Raw genomic sequence first — 16,901 nt, 5'->3', positions numbered from 1 at the left:
AGGCAGCCTCGTCACTTCCACCATCACAGACGGGGAGTCAGGCACCCTGTGCCCCTGAGGAAAGAGCCCTGTGCCACCCAAGAATTCCACTGGCCAGTAACAAAGCCATGGCAGCCACCCCAGCAGCAGCATCCCCATACGTGGATTCTAGACAAGCCTCCAGATCAACCACCATTTCCTGGAAACACACAGGACACACGATGTGACAAGCGGTATTACCAGGGTGAAGTCAGCCAACATAGCTATCTAGGCATTTTACCACTGTTACCTGGTTTGCTTTGCAGAGTTTAGGCATTTACAATACTTTTGGGTGATACTGGGTGCATGTTTTTGAAAACAAAGGCCTTTTTTTTGGAGGTGTATGCTGAAATATGGGTGGATGAAATTATGTGATATCTAACACTTGCTTTGAAATATTTCAGGGCTGTGGGAGTCTGGTAAGAAACATACAAAAGCGGCCATGCGTCGGTCGGTACTAAAGCTGGGTGACAGGTACTTAGAGGTTCACCAGACTATCACTCCTCTGCACTTTTCCGCATATTTAAAAATGGCCACAATTGGAGTTCCCCTCGTGGCGCAGCAGAAACAAATCCGACGAGGAGCCACGAGGTGGCGGCTTCCATCCCTGGCCTCACTCAGTGGATTAAGATCTGGCATTGCCAGGAACTGTGGTGTAGGTCACAGATGCGGCTCAGATCTGGCATTGCTGTGGCTCTGGGGTAGGCCCGCAGCTGTAGCTCTAATTAGACCCCTAGCCTGGGAACCAACGTGTGCACAGGTGCAGCCCTAAAAAGACAGAAGACCAAAAAAAAAAAAAGAAAAGAAAATCGTTACAACCACAGTTTAATCATTATGTTTCAAGTGGCCGATTCAAGCCTCATGCCACGCAGGAAGATTATCTCATAGTCTCGTTCAACAAATACTCTTTTTCGTTGTTGGAGTCTCTGTCACACAGTTAAAAATGAGGGTGCCCAGGGTGGCAGGTGGAGAGGAGGTTTAAATCGGGAACAGAGAGGATATGCAGGGCCGTAGGCCTGTTCTGCACGATACCCAGCACGGGCGGGTGCCATACACGTTTGTCAGGACCCCCGAGTGCAACGACACCAGAGCAAACCCGCACCCAAACTACGGCTGCTAGGTGACGTTAACACGTCAGGGCAGTTGGTCCTCATAACAGATGTGCCTCCGATGCCTCGTGTTGATGGTGGAGAACTCGGGGTGCCGGGGGGGGGGGCATGAGAATCTGCATTTTCTGCTCAAGTTTGCTGTGAACCGAAAACATCCCTAAAAATAGTCTATTAACAAATGGTGTGGAAAATAACAAGTGCTGAGGGGCTGTGGAGAAAAGGGAACCCTCCTGCACTATTGGTGGGAATGTCAACTGGTACAGCCACTATGAGAACAGTTTGGAGATACCTTAGAAATCTATACATAGAACTTCCATATGACCCACAATCCCACGCTTGGGCATCTATCCGGACAAAAACTCTACTTAAAAGAGACACATGCACCCGCATGTTCATTGCAGCACTATTCACAATAGCCAGGACATGGAAACACCCAAATGTCATCGACAGATGATTGGATTCGGAAGAAGTGGTATATATACACAATGGAATACTACTCAGCCATCAAAAGAATGACATAATGCCATTTGCAGCAACATGGATGGAACTGGAGAATCTCATACTGAGTGAAATGAGCCAGAACGGCAAAGACAAATACCATATGATATCACTTATAACTGGAATCTAATATCCAGCACAAATGAACATCTCCTCAGAAAAGAAAATCATGGACTTGGAGAAAAGACTTGTGGCTGCCTGATGGGAGGGGGAGGGAGTGGGAGGGATGGGGAGCTTGGGCTTATCAGACACAACTTAGAATAGATTTACAAGGAGATCCTGCTGAATAGCATTGAGAACTTTGTCTAGATACTCATGTTGCAACAGAAGAAAGGGTGGGGAAAAAATGTAACTGTAATGTATACATGTAAGGATAACTTGATCCTCTTGCTGTACAGTGGGAAAATTTAAAAAAATTTTTTTTAAAATGGTGTGGAGTTCCTCTTGTGGCTCAGTATTTACGAATCCGACTAGGAACCATGAGGTTGCAGGTTCGACCCCTGGCCTTGCTCAGAGGGTTAAGGATCCGGCGTTGCCATGAACTGTGGTGTAAGGTCACAGATGAGGCTCGGATCCCACATCGCTATGGCTCTGGTGCAGGCCGGCAGCTACAGCTCCAATTAGACCCCTAGCCTGTGAACCTCCATATGCCACAGGAGCGGCCCTAGAAAAGGCAAAAAGACAAAAAAAAAAAAACAAGAAAAAAGATGGTATGATTTTTCTTAATGTGTAGTAGAATTCCCCAGTGAACCATCTGTGCCTGAAGCATTCTTTGGGGGCAGCTTTGAAATCACAAATTCAATTTTCATGCTTATGAACTGTTATGGATGATTCATAGTATTTTATCATGAAGTGTTCATAGTTTGTGGCTGTGTAAAATTCACAGTACATTTTCCTAAGCTGCTGAAACTGTGAGCGTAAACGTGCATAGTGTTGTTGGAATTCTGTTTTCTTTTCGTTTAGGCCACACCTGCAACATGGAACGTTCCCAGGACTAGGGGTCACATTGGAGCTGCAGCTATAAGTTAGTCCATAGCCACAGCAATGCGGATCCTTGACCTACTGAGGCGAGGCTGGGGATGGAACTCACATCCTCACGGACACTGTGTGGGTTCTTACCCCAGTGAATCACAACGGGACCCGTCAGGTTTTGTAATTAAGTCTCTAGTGCTTATTTGGCTCTCAAAGTTATCTTTGCTATGCAATTTCCTTTCCTTGTATTCTATCAATTTTTTTTTTTTTTTTTTTGGCCTGCACTCATGGTGCATGGAAGTTTCTGGGCCAGGGAGCAAACCCGCACCAAGCAGCAACCTCACCTGCGGCAATAACAGGGCCAGATACCTAACACTGCTGTGCCACAAGAGAACTCCATCCTATTGAGTTTTATGCGGAGTTCCGTCACATGAAACATTCGTTTTCTAATAATGTTTTCAGTGTTGCAAAACGTAATTAAGTATCCTGGTTTCTTTAAGTACATGTGTTTTTTCCGAGAGGACAACATCATTTGTGTCTATAATGCTTGTACATTTTTCTGTGGAGTATTTCCACAAATGACCTCCAAATTGTTTTTAAAACTGCTATTGCTCACAGATGTTGCAGACAGCCAGTCCAGACCACACGTGCTGAGCCCCAGGACTGGCCGCTGGCCACCTTTACTGTGCTCTGATGGGCTCCTGATGGAAGCTGGAAACCAGGAGTGTGCAGGTGGGTTCTGGCCACAAGTCCGTTTTCTCTCTCTCTTTCTTTATAAAAAATCTACCACTTAACCATGGTTTGCTTGGTTGTCTGTCTGTCTGCCTGTTTTGGCTGCGCCACAGCATGTGCAACTTCCCGAGCCAGGGACTGAACCTGTGCCTCAGCCCGGACCCGAGCCACTGCAGAGAGAACGCCGGAACTCTAACTTGCTGTGCCCCAGGCAACTCCCACAGTCCACTTTCTTGGCTCACACGGGATTGAAACTGATGTTGAATTGGTGGCAAAATATCGAACGGCTTGCCAGATTGCACATAAAGTCTGATTCATGAGTGTGCTTAAAGAGTCAGGAACTGCAGCATCACAGCGCCTTCAATACACACAACTCTACTGTGGCCACGAGGGGTGTGAGACATAAGGAGCACAAAAGTCAGGAGGCGAAAGCCAAGACCCTAAGCAGAACTTAGAAGGAGATGGCCGATAAGAGACCAATAGAGGCGAGGAGACCAAGGGTCAACTGCTGAGGACAAACCACACGCCAGGGCCCAGGGCCACAGCGACAAGCCCTAGGAAGCTCTTTGGCTTTGTCCTTTTACTGCAGTGAAATAGAACGTCAGTTCTCCGCTGCACTGGCACATTGCCAGAGCTCAGGGGCCATGCAGGGCCCTGGTCACACCGGGCAGAGCACAGGGCACGTCCACTGCCAGGGGCAGCTCTGCTGGACACGGGCCCTAGGGATGAGGCCGGAGGGAAGGAACCAAATGTCCTTTAGGAGCAAAACCGTACAACTAGTTCCTGGCCTGACCAGAAGAGCCAGCGTCTGAGGGGGCGGGCAGCTCGGAGTCCTGGCTTGACCGTAAGTGAAACAGGGCCCCAGTCTGGGCTTTCACAGGGTTCATAGGATAGCGTGCCCGTTCTCCACGGCAACGCCCCAGTGGGTGGGCAGCAAGGACCCAGGGTGTCATTTCAGGGAAACAAGTCCCTCAGGTAGAGATGCCAAAGGTCAACAAACGTGTGAAACGATGCTCAGCCTCCCTGAGAATCGGAGGTCTGTTCGGTGCCGTTAGCAGCACCTGCCTGTTAGGGGTCAGGGTGGACAGCAAGCCTCGAGCCTAGCGGAGGGGAGGGAGGCAAATCTCCATGGGCCACGGGGAGAAAATACATTGGACGTTTCTGGAGAAAAATGGGCAGTGCTTTTCAGGACGAAGCAAGGTGTCCACGTGCTAACGCATGATTGGACTGTAGGATCCTAACCCACCAGGAATGACAGGAGGAGCCCAGAAGACACGTAGACGGCGTCAGGCTTCATGACAGGAAAGCCTGTAGGGGGTGGCTGTCAGGTCAGGAGGGATCGGGGATGGCCACTGTGCCCACACAGAACCCCGGGGGGACGTTCAGAAGGAATTTACGGACCGAGAAAGATGCTCGTGACATGTGGGGGGGTGAACCCCCCAACAGCAGAACCAGTGACAGAGGTGACCTGACTCGCACGAAGACACACAGAGGAGAGCCCCCATGATGCAGACACACCTGGGGCACACACACATCTCCTGCTAAGGGAGGGAAGGGTTATGGGGGTCACAGACACAGCCCTTCCGTTTGGCTGTATCACAGCCTCTGCCTTGGATTCCACCAAGCATGTGTTTACCCCAAATTTTCGCACACACAGGAAGGAGGATTTTCGACGTGCCAGCAACAGCAGCCACAACGGAGAGGAGCGTACAGAGGGAGGCCATCTACCTTCTCCCGTGTTCCGATTATACCAAGGGATGACGATTGGCCTGCATCTCAGGACTGTGAGGCAGACGCACTGTGTCTGGAATGGCAAGGGCGGGGCCACTGGCCCGGGCACAGAACTCGGAGCCAGCCTTCCTCCTTATGCCATCCTGTGAGCGTGGGGAGGAGCAGTCAGAGCTGTGGACCAGGAGGTCACACCTGCTGCCTGGGGAGACCTTTCCAGGAAGAGGCTCTGGGTCCCTCTGCACTGTCTGTGTTTCTCTCCTGTAGGCTCCCCGGGCTCCCTGATGGGCTTCAGGCTTCTGGCTCCCTGTCTGGGGCTGGGGGCTTGTCAGGGAGGACTGAACACTGGACCTCAGATTCCTGGGGCCCAGGGGGTGGGGAGTCCCAAGGCACTCGGAAGCCCGGGTCTCCCCTAATTGGCCCTTTGAGGCCTCGGGCCCCAGGCCTGCCAAAGAGAACACCTGCCCCAACAGCGTGACCCAGAGGTACAGGCACCTGACCCACTGCTCGGCTGAGGAGGTAAGACTTAGGGGAACAGGTGAGCTGAGTCCCTTCCAGGCCCTGCTTCCTCCAAGACCCAAGAGCTTCCTGCTCCTCAACCTGGAGCACCAGCCTGAGGCTCACTGAGACCCCAGGTGCCCTCCGCTGCCCCCTCTCCACCCTCCTTCGCTGCACAAGAAGCCAGAACGAACGGGGAACAGGCAGGGGCCCCCGGTCCCCACTGAGGACCACCAGCACAGACGTGGTCAGAGGCTCAGGAGACCCTGGGAGAGTAGGTCCTGGCTGTGCGGGCTCAGGTGAGTCATGACCTTCACCGTGAAAAGGTCAGCTACGAGGCAGGGAGGCTTGGAGTGGAAGCAGACTGTGAAGAACAGGGTGGCAGTCGTGCCAAGTATACAGTGAGCCCTCATGGCTTGCTCTCAGCAGAGGCGGGGAAACACTCCTGCCTGGCCAGTCCTCGACTCACCTGATGGATAGCACGGGGCTCCAGGCTGTAGGCAGTGAGCTGAGACGGGGATCGAGGCCCACAGGAGAGACAGACAGAAAAGCCCCCACCCAGGCCTGGTGAGGGCTCTGCCCCGCTCTGCTCCCAGCCTGGCCTAGAGATGGAACATCACCCAGCCACGACCTGGTGGGCAGAAGGGGATGAGTAAATACTTCTGAAGTAAATAAAGAGTCAAATACGGGGCAGAAGGTGGAGGATTCGACCCCGGGGCAAAGAGGGGAACCTCGGCAGCATTCCCGAAGGAGGAGACAGGAGGCTGCAATGCCACGGCCACGCTTCAGACCCCCAGGCCTGCAAAGCCCCTGGTACCACACCCCAGCCCCCAGCGGGACTGTGCACAGCCACCCACAGCGGAAGTGCTCCCAGCACACGAGTGAAGGAGTGAACCCAGGCACTGTGTTCATTGCAGGGCAGTCGGGGTCACCTGGAGGGAAGACGTGGCAGCTGGTGGCCTCCTGCTAAGTGGACAGAGATGCCCTGAGTGTCCCCCTGCTCCAAGGACATGACCTCCTGACCTTGACCTGCTCCCCCGCACTGCCTCCCTCCTGCTCTCTGCACCTGTCCCCAGCTCAGGGCCATGTCACATCACAGAAATGGAACCCTCTCGGGGAAGCCTCTGCAGGAGTTTGTGCTGGATGGATTTCAGGGGGGTCTGCAGACCCAGGCCCTGCTCTTTGCCCTCTTCCTGGCCCTGTACTTGGCAGCCGTCCTGGGGAACCTCACCATGATCGTGGTCATCACCCTGGACGCCCGTCTGCACTCCCCGATGTACTTCTTCCTCAAGAACCTCTCCTTCCTGGACCTGTGCTACTCATCTGTCATCTACCCCAAGGCCCTGGCCAACGTCCTGTCCTCAGCCAAGGTCACCTCCTTTGGGGGATGTGCCACCCAGTTCTTCTTCTTCTCCATGATGGGCACGACTGAGACTCTTCTCCTGGCCGTGATGGCCTACGACCGCTTCCTGGCCATCTGCAGCCCCCTGCACTATCCCATCACCATGTGCCCATCAGCCTGTGCCCGCCTGGTCCTGGGCTGCTATGGTGGAGGCTGCCTCAACTCTGGGGTGCAGGCTATCCTCACTTTCCGCCTCCCCTTCTGCAGCTCCAACCACATTGACCACTTCTTCTGCGATGTGGTCCCCCTGCTCCAGCTTACTTGTACTGACACATTTGTCAACAAGCTGGTCCTGTTTGGCATCTGCGGGCTCATCATCGTGGGCACCACACTCGGGGTCCTCATCTCCTATGCCTACATCACCGTGACCATCCTGAGGATGTGCTCAGGTGCAGGCAGACACAAGCTCTTCTCCACCTGTGGCTCCCACATGACGGCCGTGTCCCTCTTTTATGGGACCCTTTTTGTCATGTATGCCCAGCCAGGTGGTGTGGCGTCCATGGAGCAGGGCAAGGTGGTCTCTGTCTTCTACACCCTGGTCATCCCCGTGCTCAACCCCCTCATCTACAGTCTGCGGAACAAGGAGGTGAAGGATGCCCTGCGGAGACTGGGCCACAAGCTCACAGCCCTCTGACGGACGGTGACCTGGGAGACAGCGCGTCCTCAGGGCAGGAATTTGTTCCTCTATCTTCCAATTCATTCATTCATCCAACATTTCATTCAATTCTGCATTGAAGCACATCATGGACCACACATGCATGTGTGAGATGCCAAGAAAATGAGGCAGACAATTAATGGTCCATGATGAATGGAGACCCTAAACCTGAAGTTTCTAGAACGCAGTGGGAAGAGGCATGGACAGAGGGTCTCTGAACCAGGGGACAGGTCCCAGTTCAACACCTTCAGTGAAGGTATGTGAGCAGACAAATGCTCTGGCCTTTTCCCTTCACTTGATGGCTGAATCTCAAGTAAACCTGTGCTCAGCAATAGCACCTTGACCACCCAGAAGGGGGATTTAGGACGCTCATCCCTGCCCTTCCTTGGGGATACCCTGCGGTCAGCATAGCCTCTTAGGGGAGGGGGGAGGACGGTGCTTCCCCTCCGTTTGGCATCTGGATATTCCCCTCCCCTCCCCTCTGTTCACTAATCCTACCACCTCCAACAGGAAGCACAGTGACCTGTGCTCCTGCTTCAGGGGCTCCCGGTCACCCTGTCCCTTGTTTCTCACCTTAAATAGCAACTCAGAGTCCCAAGAAGCCAACATAAATGCCCAATGTCCAATGTTGCCCTAGCCGCGTCCACCCAGCCTGGCCGGTGACAACATCCTCACTACGTGTCACCCTGACGAGTGATGCCCTGACACAGCAGACATCTCTGAATGAGGATGAGTTCCTGGTGGCTGCAGCAGACCGCACGGATGGAAAGGGAGGTGCACTGTCTTGCCAGAGCGCACGGCTCCCTGGCCTCTGTCCCACACTCCCTGGAGCCTGGACCCCCTGTCCTGACCTGCCCACTTGGAGCTCCAGCCTCATGCTCAGGGGACCCCACACAGAGCCTGGGCTCACAGCCCGCTGGCCTCCTTATCTTAACTCTCTGTAGTGGAGTCATTCACGCCCATGGTCACCAGAAGGTTGTGCTCGGGACATGGGGGTGATCTGCTTGCTCCTGGGCCAGTAGGGACCTGCCCTGCTTCTGCCATCCCAGCTCTCACGGAACCTCTCTCCCTGCTCAAGCAAACTCAAGGTCTGCGGCTCACAATTCCTCACCGAAAACATTCTCGAAGTCTCTCACGGAACTTTCTCACCACCGCCTCATCTTTGCACCTCCCAAATGACATCTCCCCCTTCCACAGGTACTGCAGTCACCTGCTACCAAATTCCCGCTTGCAGAGTCCCCCAGATTTTCTGCTACACAAACGACAGACCTGTCTCTCCCTCCTGCCTTTCTTTCCTGTCATTCCATGGAGGTTTAGAGACATGTTCTCCTGTCATCTAATCGATCCAGATTTGGAGAGGGACGAGTAGACATTCCCTCCGTGTGTGCATGTGTCTTCATTCTGATGGATTTTGCATTCCCAACAGGAAGACACCCCTAAGGGTCCACGGTAACAGAGCGTTTCTCCTGAATTAAGGGTAAGTAAGACTGGGCCTTAGATGCAAATGCTCAGCAGTCTGAAGAAGAAGGAAAAAGGAATAAAAGTTACAGAGTGTTGTGTCCTCTAAATTACCCACACTTCAGACTGTAGTGACGCCCACGGTACCGTGTTAAGTGGGATGGTTTCGCTATCTTGATCCCCGACGGGCTTTGCAGACGGCCCCTCAGGAGGTTCTCAGCCAAAATCTACCACAACTGCAACTGAGTTCATTGTTTTTTGTTTTGTTTTGTTTTGTTTGTTTGTTGTTTTAATTTTCCCACTGTACAGCAAGGGGATCAAGTTATCCTTGCATGTCTACATTACAATGACATTTTTCCCCACCCTTTGTTCTGTTGCAACATGAGTATCTAGACAAAGTTCTCAATGCTATTCAGCAGGATCTCCTTGTAAATCTATTCTAAGTTGTGTCTGATAAGCCCAAGCTCCCCATCCCTCCCGCTCCCTCCCCCTCCCATCAGGCAGCCACAAGTCTGTTCTCCAAGTCTGTGATTTTCTTTTCTGAGGAGATGTTCTCTGAGTTCATTGTTAACCAGCCATTCCACGCCAAAATGTACTCGGCATACCACTATACTCACATTAAAAAGGTTTTGTCAAGTTAAACTTCTTAAAATTCAAGGAATACATTTGATTCTAAGTCTATACACACTTTTGAAAATTTTTAAACTTTATCTTGCTTACACATAAATATATATATATCTACATAGCAGTATAAATAATTTGTTTTTCATTTAATTTTTATTAAAGCCGAGTTGCAGTACACTGTTTCTTCAATTTCTGAATTTTCAGTGGAGGCATCAGCAGCGTCTGGCACATTCACATGGTTTTGTGTCACATCTTCACAGCTTTTTCCTCTTGCAAGCCTGGAACTCCACGCCCCTTAAACAGAGGCTCCCCAGTACCCCTTTCCCTCCAGCCTCTGTCAACCACCGTTCTACTTCCTCTCTCGAGGAATCTGACTACCTGGGTACCTCATCTTCGTGGAATCACACAGTGCTTGTCCTGTTGGGTCTGGCTTGTTTCACTAGCATCAGGGCCTTGCTGATTGTCTGGGTTGCAGCGCGTGACAGGACTTCCACCCCTTTCCAGGCTGAATCCTCTGCCGTCATAAGTACTCGCCTCATTTCCTTTGTCATTTCAGCACCATTGAACGCTAGGGCTGCCTCCACCTTGCGGCCATCGTGGAGTAGGCTGCTCTGTTCTTGGATGTGCAAGCATCCCTTGGAGATCCTGCTTTCAGGTATTGCGGAGACGTACTCGAAAGAGAACCATAGAGGGATTCGTTTTTAGCTGTTGAGGAAACCCCGTATCGTTTCCCATAAGGGCTGCGTTACTTCCCTCTCCGCCCACCGTGCACAAGGCTTCCACTTCATCCACATCCTTTCCAACACTGGTTGTTTTCTGGAGTTTGTTCCTGTGTTTTGTTTCGAATGGATGTCAGCGGTATGTCCGTGTGGTTTCAGCCTGTGTTTCCCCAGAGATCAGTGAGGTGGGGGATCTTCTCATGTGCTTGCGTCCGTTTGTAGATGATCTTTGGAGAAATAACTACCCAGGGACTTGGCTCGTCTTCAGTGGGACTGTTTGTTTGTTCTGAAGCTGTAGGGATAGGCCATGCACTCTGGATATGGTCCCATATCAGACATCACATTATGTCTTTCTACACAGAACTCCAAATCATGCACTTGGAGACTAGACTTGTGGTTGCCGGGGGGAGGGGGAGGGAGCGGGATGGACGGGGAACTTGGGGATAACAGATGCAGATTCTTGCCTTTGGGATGGAGAAGCCATGAGTCCTGCTGTGTAGCACTGGGAACTATATCGAGTCGCTCATGATGGAGCATGGTAATGGGAGAAAAAAGAGTCTACACATGTATGTGTAACTGGCTCACCATGCTGTGCAGTAGAAAACTCACAGAACCCTCTAAACCAGCTATGTTGAAACATAAAAGAAACTCCTCATGCACAGGAGTCCTCTTGCAGAAACACATATTAGAGGGAAATGTTCATTGCAGAATACGCATTACTGACAATTTAAAATAAAAGGGACGTTGAGCATGGTTTCAAGGGCTTGTTGACCTTCTGTTTATCTTCCTTGGAGAAATGTCTATTCATGTCTTTTGCCCATTTCTCAATTGGGTTGTTGGCGTTTTTGCTCTTGACTTGTCTAAGTTGTTTGTCTATTTTAGAGATTAAGCCCTTGTCAGTTGCATCATTGGAAACTACTTTCTCCCATTCTGTAAGCTGCCTTTTTGGGTTCTCGTGGGTTTCCTTTGCTGTGCAAAAGCTTGTCAGTTTGATTAGGTCCCAGGGTTTATCTGTGCTTTTCTTTCTGTTGCCTTGGGAGACTGACCTCAGGAAACATTAGTAAGGCTGATGTCAGAGGATGTTTTGCCTCTGTTCTCTCCCAGGAGTTGGATGGGGTCTTGTCTTACATTTGAGTCTTTCAGCCATTTTGAGTTTATGTGGGAACATGGTGTGTTCTAGTTTCACTGATTTGCATGTAGCTGTCCAGGTTTCCCAGCAATGCTCACTGAAAAGACTGTCTTTTTCCCACTTTAGGTTCTTGCCTTCTCTGCCAAAGATGAATTGACCAGAGGTGTCTGGGTTTCTTTCTCGGTTCTCTATTCATTTCCGTTGGTCTGTCTGTCTGTCTCTTTTGGTACCAGTACCACACTGTCTTGATGACTGGGGCTTTGTAATATGGCCTGAAGTCTGGAAGAGTTATGTATCCTGCTTGGTTTTTGTTCTTCAGAATTGCTTTGGCAATTCTAGGTCTTTTGGGGTTCCACATAAATTTTTGGAGTATTTGTTCTAGTTCTGAGAAAAATGTCATGGGAAATTTAATAGGGATTGCACTGAATCTGTAGATTGCTTTGGGAGGTACGGCCATTTTTACAACATGAATTTTTCCAACCCAGGAGCATGGAATATCTTTCCATTTCTTTACATCTTCCCTCCTGCACTGTTGGTGGGAATGGTGGCTGCTACAACCACTATGGAGAACAGTATGCGGGTATCTTAGAAAACTACACATAGAACTACCATAGGACTCAGCCATCCCACTCTTGGGCACATATCCAGACAAAAATCCCCTCAAAAAAGACACATGCACCTGCATGTTCATTGCAGCTCTCTTCCCAATAGCCAAGACATTGAATTAACCCAAATGTCCATCGAGAGACAATTGGATTAGGAAGCAGTGGTACATATACACAATGGAATGCTACTCAGCCATAAAAAAGAACAAAATAATGCCATTTGTGCCATTTGCAGCAACATGGGTGGAACTAGAGACGCTCATCCTGAGTGAAGTAAGTCAGCAAGAGAAAGACAATTACCATATGATATCACTTAACTCTGGAATCTAACATACAGCACAAAGGAAACTTTGCACAGAAGAGAAAATCTTGGACTTGGAGAGTAGACTTGTGGTTGCCAAGAGGGGAGGGGAGGGACTGGGAGGGACTGGGGGCTTGGGGTAAATAAATGCAGAATGCTGCCTTTGGGATGGATTAGCAAGGGGATCCTGCTTTGTAGCCCTGGGAACTGTGTCTAGTCACTTAAGATGGAACATGTAATGGGAGAAAAAAGAATGTATACATGTAAGTGTAACTGAGCCACCATACTGCACAGTAGAAAAAATATACACATAAATAAAAGATAAAAAGTAATAAAATAAAATAAAATAAAAAGGAAGTAACATAAAAGTCTCTCTAGAGAAGATTCCACAAGTAAACTGGGGCTTGTCTTCATGTTTAAAACTATTGAAATGCCATGAATGAACGAGACCATGGAAGGACCGGGAAGGGAGGTCAGCAATCTGCACAGCACATTGTGAATCAGGGCTGGAGAGCTGGCAACACCCCTGAGCCAGGAGAGTCTAAGTGCCCACTGACCTTGCCAGGTGAAAGCGCACTGCCTCAGCACCCTCCAGACTGAGTTACTAGGGCCACCAGAACTAATCAACACAAGGCTGGTGACTCAGAGCAGCGGGAATTTACACTCTCACACGTCTCGAGTACAGATGTCCAAAATCCGGTGGTCAGCAGGGCCAGCTGCCTGTGACAGCTCTGGGAGAACCTTCTTCCCTGCCTCTTCCTGGCTTCTGGAGGCTCCTGCTGTCCTTGGCCTTCTGTTCCCTCTTACTCCATCCCTGCAATCTCTGCCCAGTCTCCCCAGGACCTTCCTCCTTGTGTCTTTGAGTGTCCGTGTCTCTGAGGCCTCTCCTCTTCTCATCAGGACACCAGCCATGGGACTTAGGGTCCACCCCGCCCAGCAAGACGGCATCCTGACTAGTTCGCTTAGGAAGACCCTATTTCCAAAGAAGGTCACATCCTGAGCTTCTGGGTAGACGTGTCTTGGAGGGAGACACTGGTCACCTCAGTACCGTGATGTCCCATGTGCTCCAAGGGGACTGTGGCTCTGTGGCTGCCGAGAGCAGTGTTCCATCTGTGCCAAGGGGGTCCCTGTGGGGGATACTTTAAGTCTGTCTCACATATGACTCTAACGTGTCTCTGCGTGGTTTATCAGCTGCGGAGAGACGGATGTCAATTACCAACCAGGATTTGGATGTATGCATTTGTGTGTAATTCTACCAGGTTTTACTTTACACATTTAAAGTTTCTATCAGTTGGATACAAATGTTAGAGTTGCCCATGATCCAGCTGAATTGAAGAGTTTCATTTTAAAATGTCCCATTACGAATAAAGGTTTTCTCCTGAACGTTACTCTGTCTTATTGAGTGATGCCTGCCTTCTTTTTCTTAGCATGTTTGCAATACAGCCTTTACAATTTTTCTTTACATACCCTCTATATTTTTTAATTAAACATATACAGGCTTTGTACTTTGCTCTTTGATTTCTACCTCAGATTAAACTATTGTTAAATAGACACATTTACGCTATCAGGATTGAGTGCAGGACTCCTTGAAGCACAGAAACATTTGCTGGTGCCCCAGGGAAATATTTCTTGCATGTCAGCCCCACTTACACCATCCTGCACACATGGGGAGGAGGAGCAAGGCCTGTGGACAGGGAGGTCACACCTGCTGCCTGGGGAGACCTTTCCAGGAAGCGGCTCTGGGTCCCTCTACATTGTCTGTGTTTGTCTCCTCTTGGTTCCCCCAGGTTCTCTGATGGCCTTTCGGCTTCATGGCTCCCTGTCTTGGGTTGGGAGGCGGGTCAGGGGAAGACTGGCCACAGCATAGCAGCTTCCTGGGACCCAGAGAGTTGGGAGTCCCAGTGCACTCGGAAGCCCAAGTCCCCTAATTGGCCATTTGTGACCTTGGCTCCCAGCTGTGCCAGGTGAAAACACCTTCCCTAGCAGAGTGGCCCCGTGGTGCAGGCACCCGAGCTGCATCACAGATAATGGGACGGGACTTGGAGGGCAGCTGAGCTGAGCTCATCCTCTCCATTGCTTGCCCCACGTCCCAGGAGCTCCCTGCCTCAAACACCTGGCCAGACTCTCACTGGAATCCCTGGTGCCGTCTTTCTCCGCATTCTCACTCTCACCTCATGCACAGGGGGCCAGACGGGAAAGAGGCAGGGGTCCTTGGTGCCCACCGATTTTCAGGAGCTTAGGAGGCTCTGGGAAACCAGGTCCTGGCTGTGTGACCCAGATGAGGGAGGACCCTCACCTGAAAAAGGTAAGGTCAAGGTAGCCACCCATCAGGGCTGCCAGGAGTTGAAGGAGACCGGTACGTGAGGGAGGCAGCGGGGTTCTGTCTGCAGGGTGCACTCAGTGCTTGTGCTCAGCACCCAGAATTATGTCCACTGTCTTGCCTTGGTAACCCTGACCTCAGCTTCAAGGTGGTTGAAAGCAGTGCCTCTTCAAATTAACCAGTAGATGAGTCCTCTGGGCAACTTGTTCAATAGCAAGTTTGTTTTGGGGTTTTTTTTTCTTTTGAGGGCTGCACCTGTGGCATATGGGATTTCCGAGGCTAGGGGCTGAACTGGAGCCACAGCTGCAGCCACATCAGCGTGGGATCTGAGCCATGTCTACGACCTGCACCACAACTCACGGTAATGCCAGATCCTTAACCCACTGAGCGAGGCCAGGGATCTAACTGGCATCCTCATGGATACTAGTCGGGTTGACCACCTGCTAAGCCACATCTGGAACTTCCAATAGCAAGTTCTGAGAGTGAAGGTGGGGTGGGGTTAGAGCTTCTGCATTTCTAACCAGCCGCACTGTAACCACGTGGTGAAGCTCCTGATTCCTGGACCTCACTGTCAGGAAGGAGGATTAGCAATGAGCGTTAGAACAGGGGAAGTTCCACTGCAGAGGGTCACAACTGCCCAGCTGGCATCCATCCCCTTGAGCCCATTCCTTAGGATTGGATCAAAGGCCTGTGCATGTCATCAACGGCCGGGGATGCCTGGTAATCTCAGCAGGCTGGAGATCCCTGCTTGTTGGTTGTCGAGAAAGGAAAAAAAGAACATGGCTTTGCAAATGGAAATATCTATTTATGTTCAGCTTCTATTACAAGGAGAACCTATGCAGGTGCTCTTTTATCAAGTTAAGGGATTTCCAGGAGAGATGGTTAGGTAATACAAACTCAAAACCTCAGTTCACCACAGAAAAATCTTCCTAGGCTGTGGGGGTGAACAGCTGGGCCACGCTGCCCCCACTGCGGGTGAATGAGCCCTGGGGCAGCCGGGATCCACTGGGGTACTACTAGGGGGATACAGAGCAGACCCCGTTCACCACTCCACCCATGCTCCAGTCAGCACAGCCCCTTCAAAACCACCCTGGTTTATAACCGACTTTTATCCGAGGCAGAGCCGTGCTCTGACCTTCTGAATGGTCTCTGCTGTGACAAAGGCAGGGAGCAGAAAAGGCTAAGAGAATTCCAGAAGGAACAAGACCGAACCCCAGATCTCTCTACTTTCAAATGGAAAAGGAGCATCCTGCCCAAAGGATGCAGCCCTGGAGGGAGGTGCAGTGTTTGGGGGGCAGGTCGCCAGTGACAACAATGGAGAGGACACTCCCATCTCCGGAAAGTGTCACAGCCCCTATCGTAGTGCTCCTCAGACGGGGGAACTGGGCTCTTCCCATCCCATGATTTGGCAAAAGAGGCTGATCATTGGCAGAAAGCCCCTGAGATCCTCCAAGCTGCAGAGATCTCTGCTGACAGAAAGCCACCGTGGCCCAAGTGCAGAGGCAGTGATGCTGAGAGAGGGCTTGGGGTCTGCAGGGGACACAGGTAGCAAAGACCCACGTGTGCTCGTGAGGGCTTCGCTTTGCTCTCCTTCCAGACTGGGCTGCGGATGGAGGCATCATTAGGTCGAGTCCTGGGGAGCAGGAGGTGCTCAACTAACATTTCTGAGATTGATGAATGAGTTAATAAGGCAGAGAAAGGGCAGGATTAGATACCTAGGCAAAGAGTGGACACAGCACAATTCAGCAGCACCCTCGAGGGGCAGGAGATCACTTCTCTCAAAGGACACAGGTGGCTTCAACACCATTCAACACCGGAGGCTCTCAGCTCTGCAACACTCCTCCATCCTAAGAGTGTGGGTTTTTCCCATTTGAAAACTCTGAGCTAAGCTCAGAGTCTCCCACTGAGTGCTATCTGCATATTTATGAAGTAGTGAATCCAGGCAATGTTTTCCATTTCAGGCCAGTCTGAGCTCATCTGGAAGGAGGACTCGGCAGCTGGTGATGTCTTGGTCAGGGTGCAATGAGATGCTCAAATGTCCCCCTGCTCCAAAGGAAGGATGACCTGTGAGCTTGACCTGCTCCCTCGCACTGCCTCCCACCTGCTCTCTGCACCTGTCCCCAGCTGAGGGCC

At 51.0% G+C, this 16,901-nt stretch overlaps 1 protein-coding gene across 1 annotated transcript; it reads left to right on the top strand.

Moving 5' to 3' along the window:
• The first annotated feature begins 460 nt into the window (after window positions 1-460).
• On the top strand, window positions 461-8,019 carry LOC100524912 (olfactory receptor 12-like). The gene is made up of 3 exons (XM_005672369.3): window positions 461-492; window positions 5,501-5,576; window positions 6,632-8,019. The coding sequence occupies exons 1-3, from the start codon at window positions 461-463 to the stop codon at window positions 7,589-7,591; spliced, it is 1,068 nt and encodes a 355-aa protein (XP_005672426.3). The 3' UTR covers window positions 7,592-8,019.
• The last annotated feature ends 8,882 nt before the right edge of the window (window positions 8,020-16,901 follow it).

This window comes from Sus scrofa, unplaced genomic scaffold (assembly GCF_000003025.6).
Source record: "Sus scrofa isolate TJ Tabasco breed Duroc unplaced genomic scaffold, Sscrofa11.1 Contig613, whole genome shotgun sequence".
Taxonomy (NCBI): Eukaryota; Metazoa; Chordata; class Mammalia; order Artiodactyla; family Suidae; genus Sus; species Sus scrofa.
Note: the sequence above shows the minus strand (reverse complement) of the source record. Positions and strands in the feature narration are given on the sequence as shown.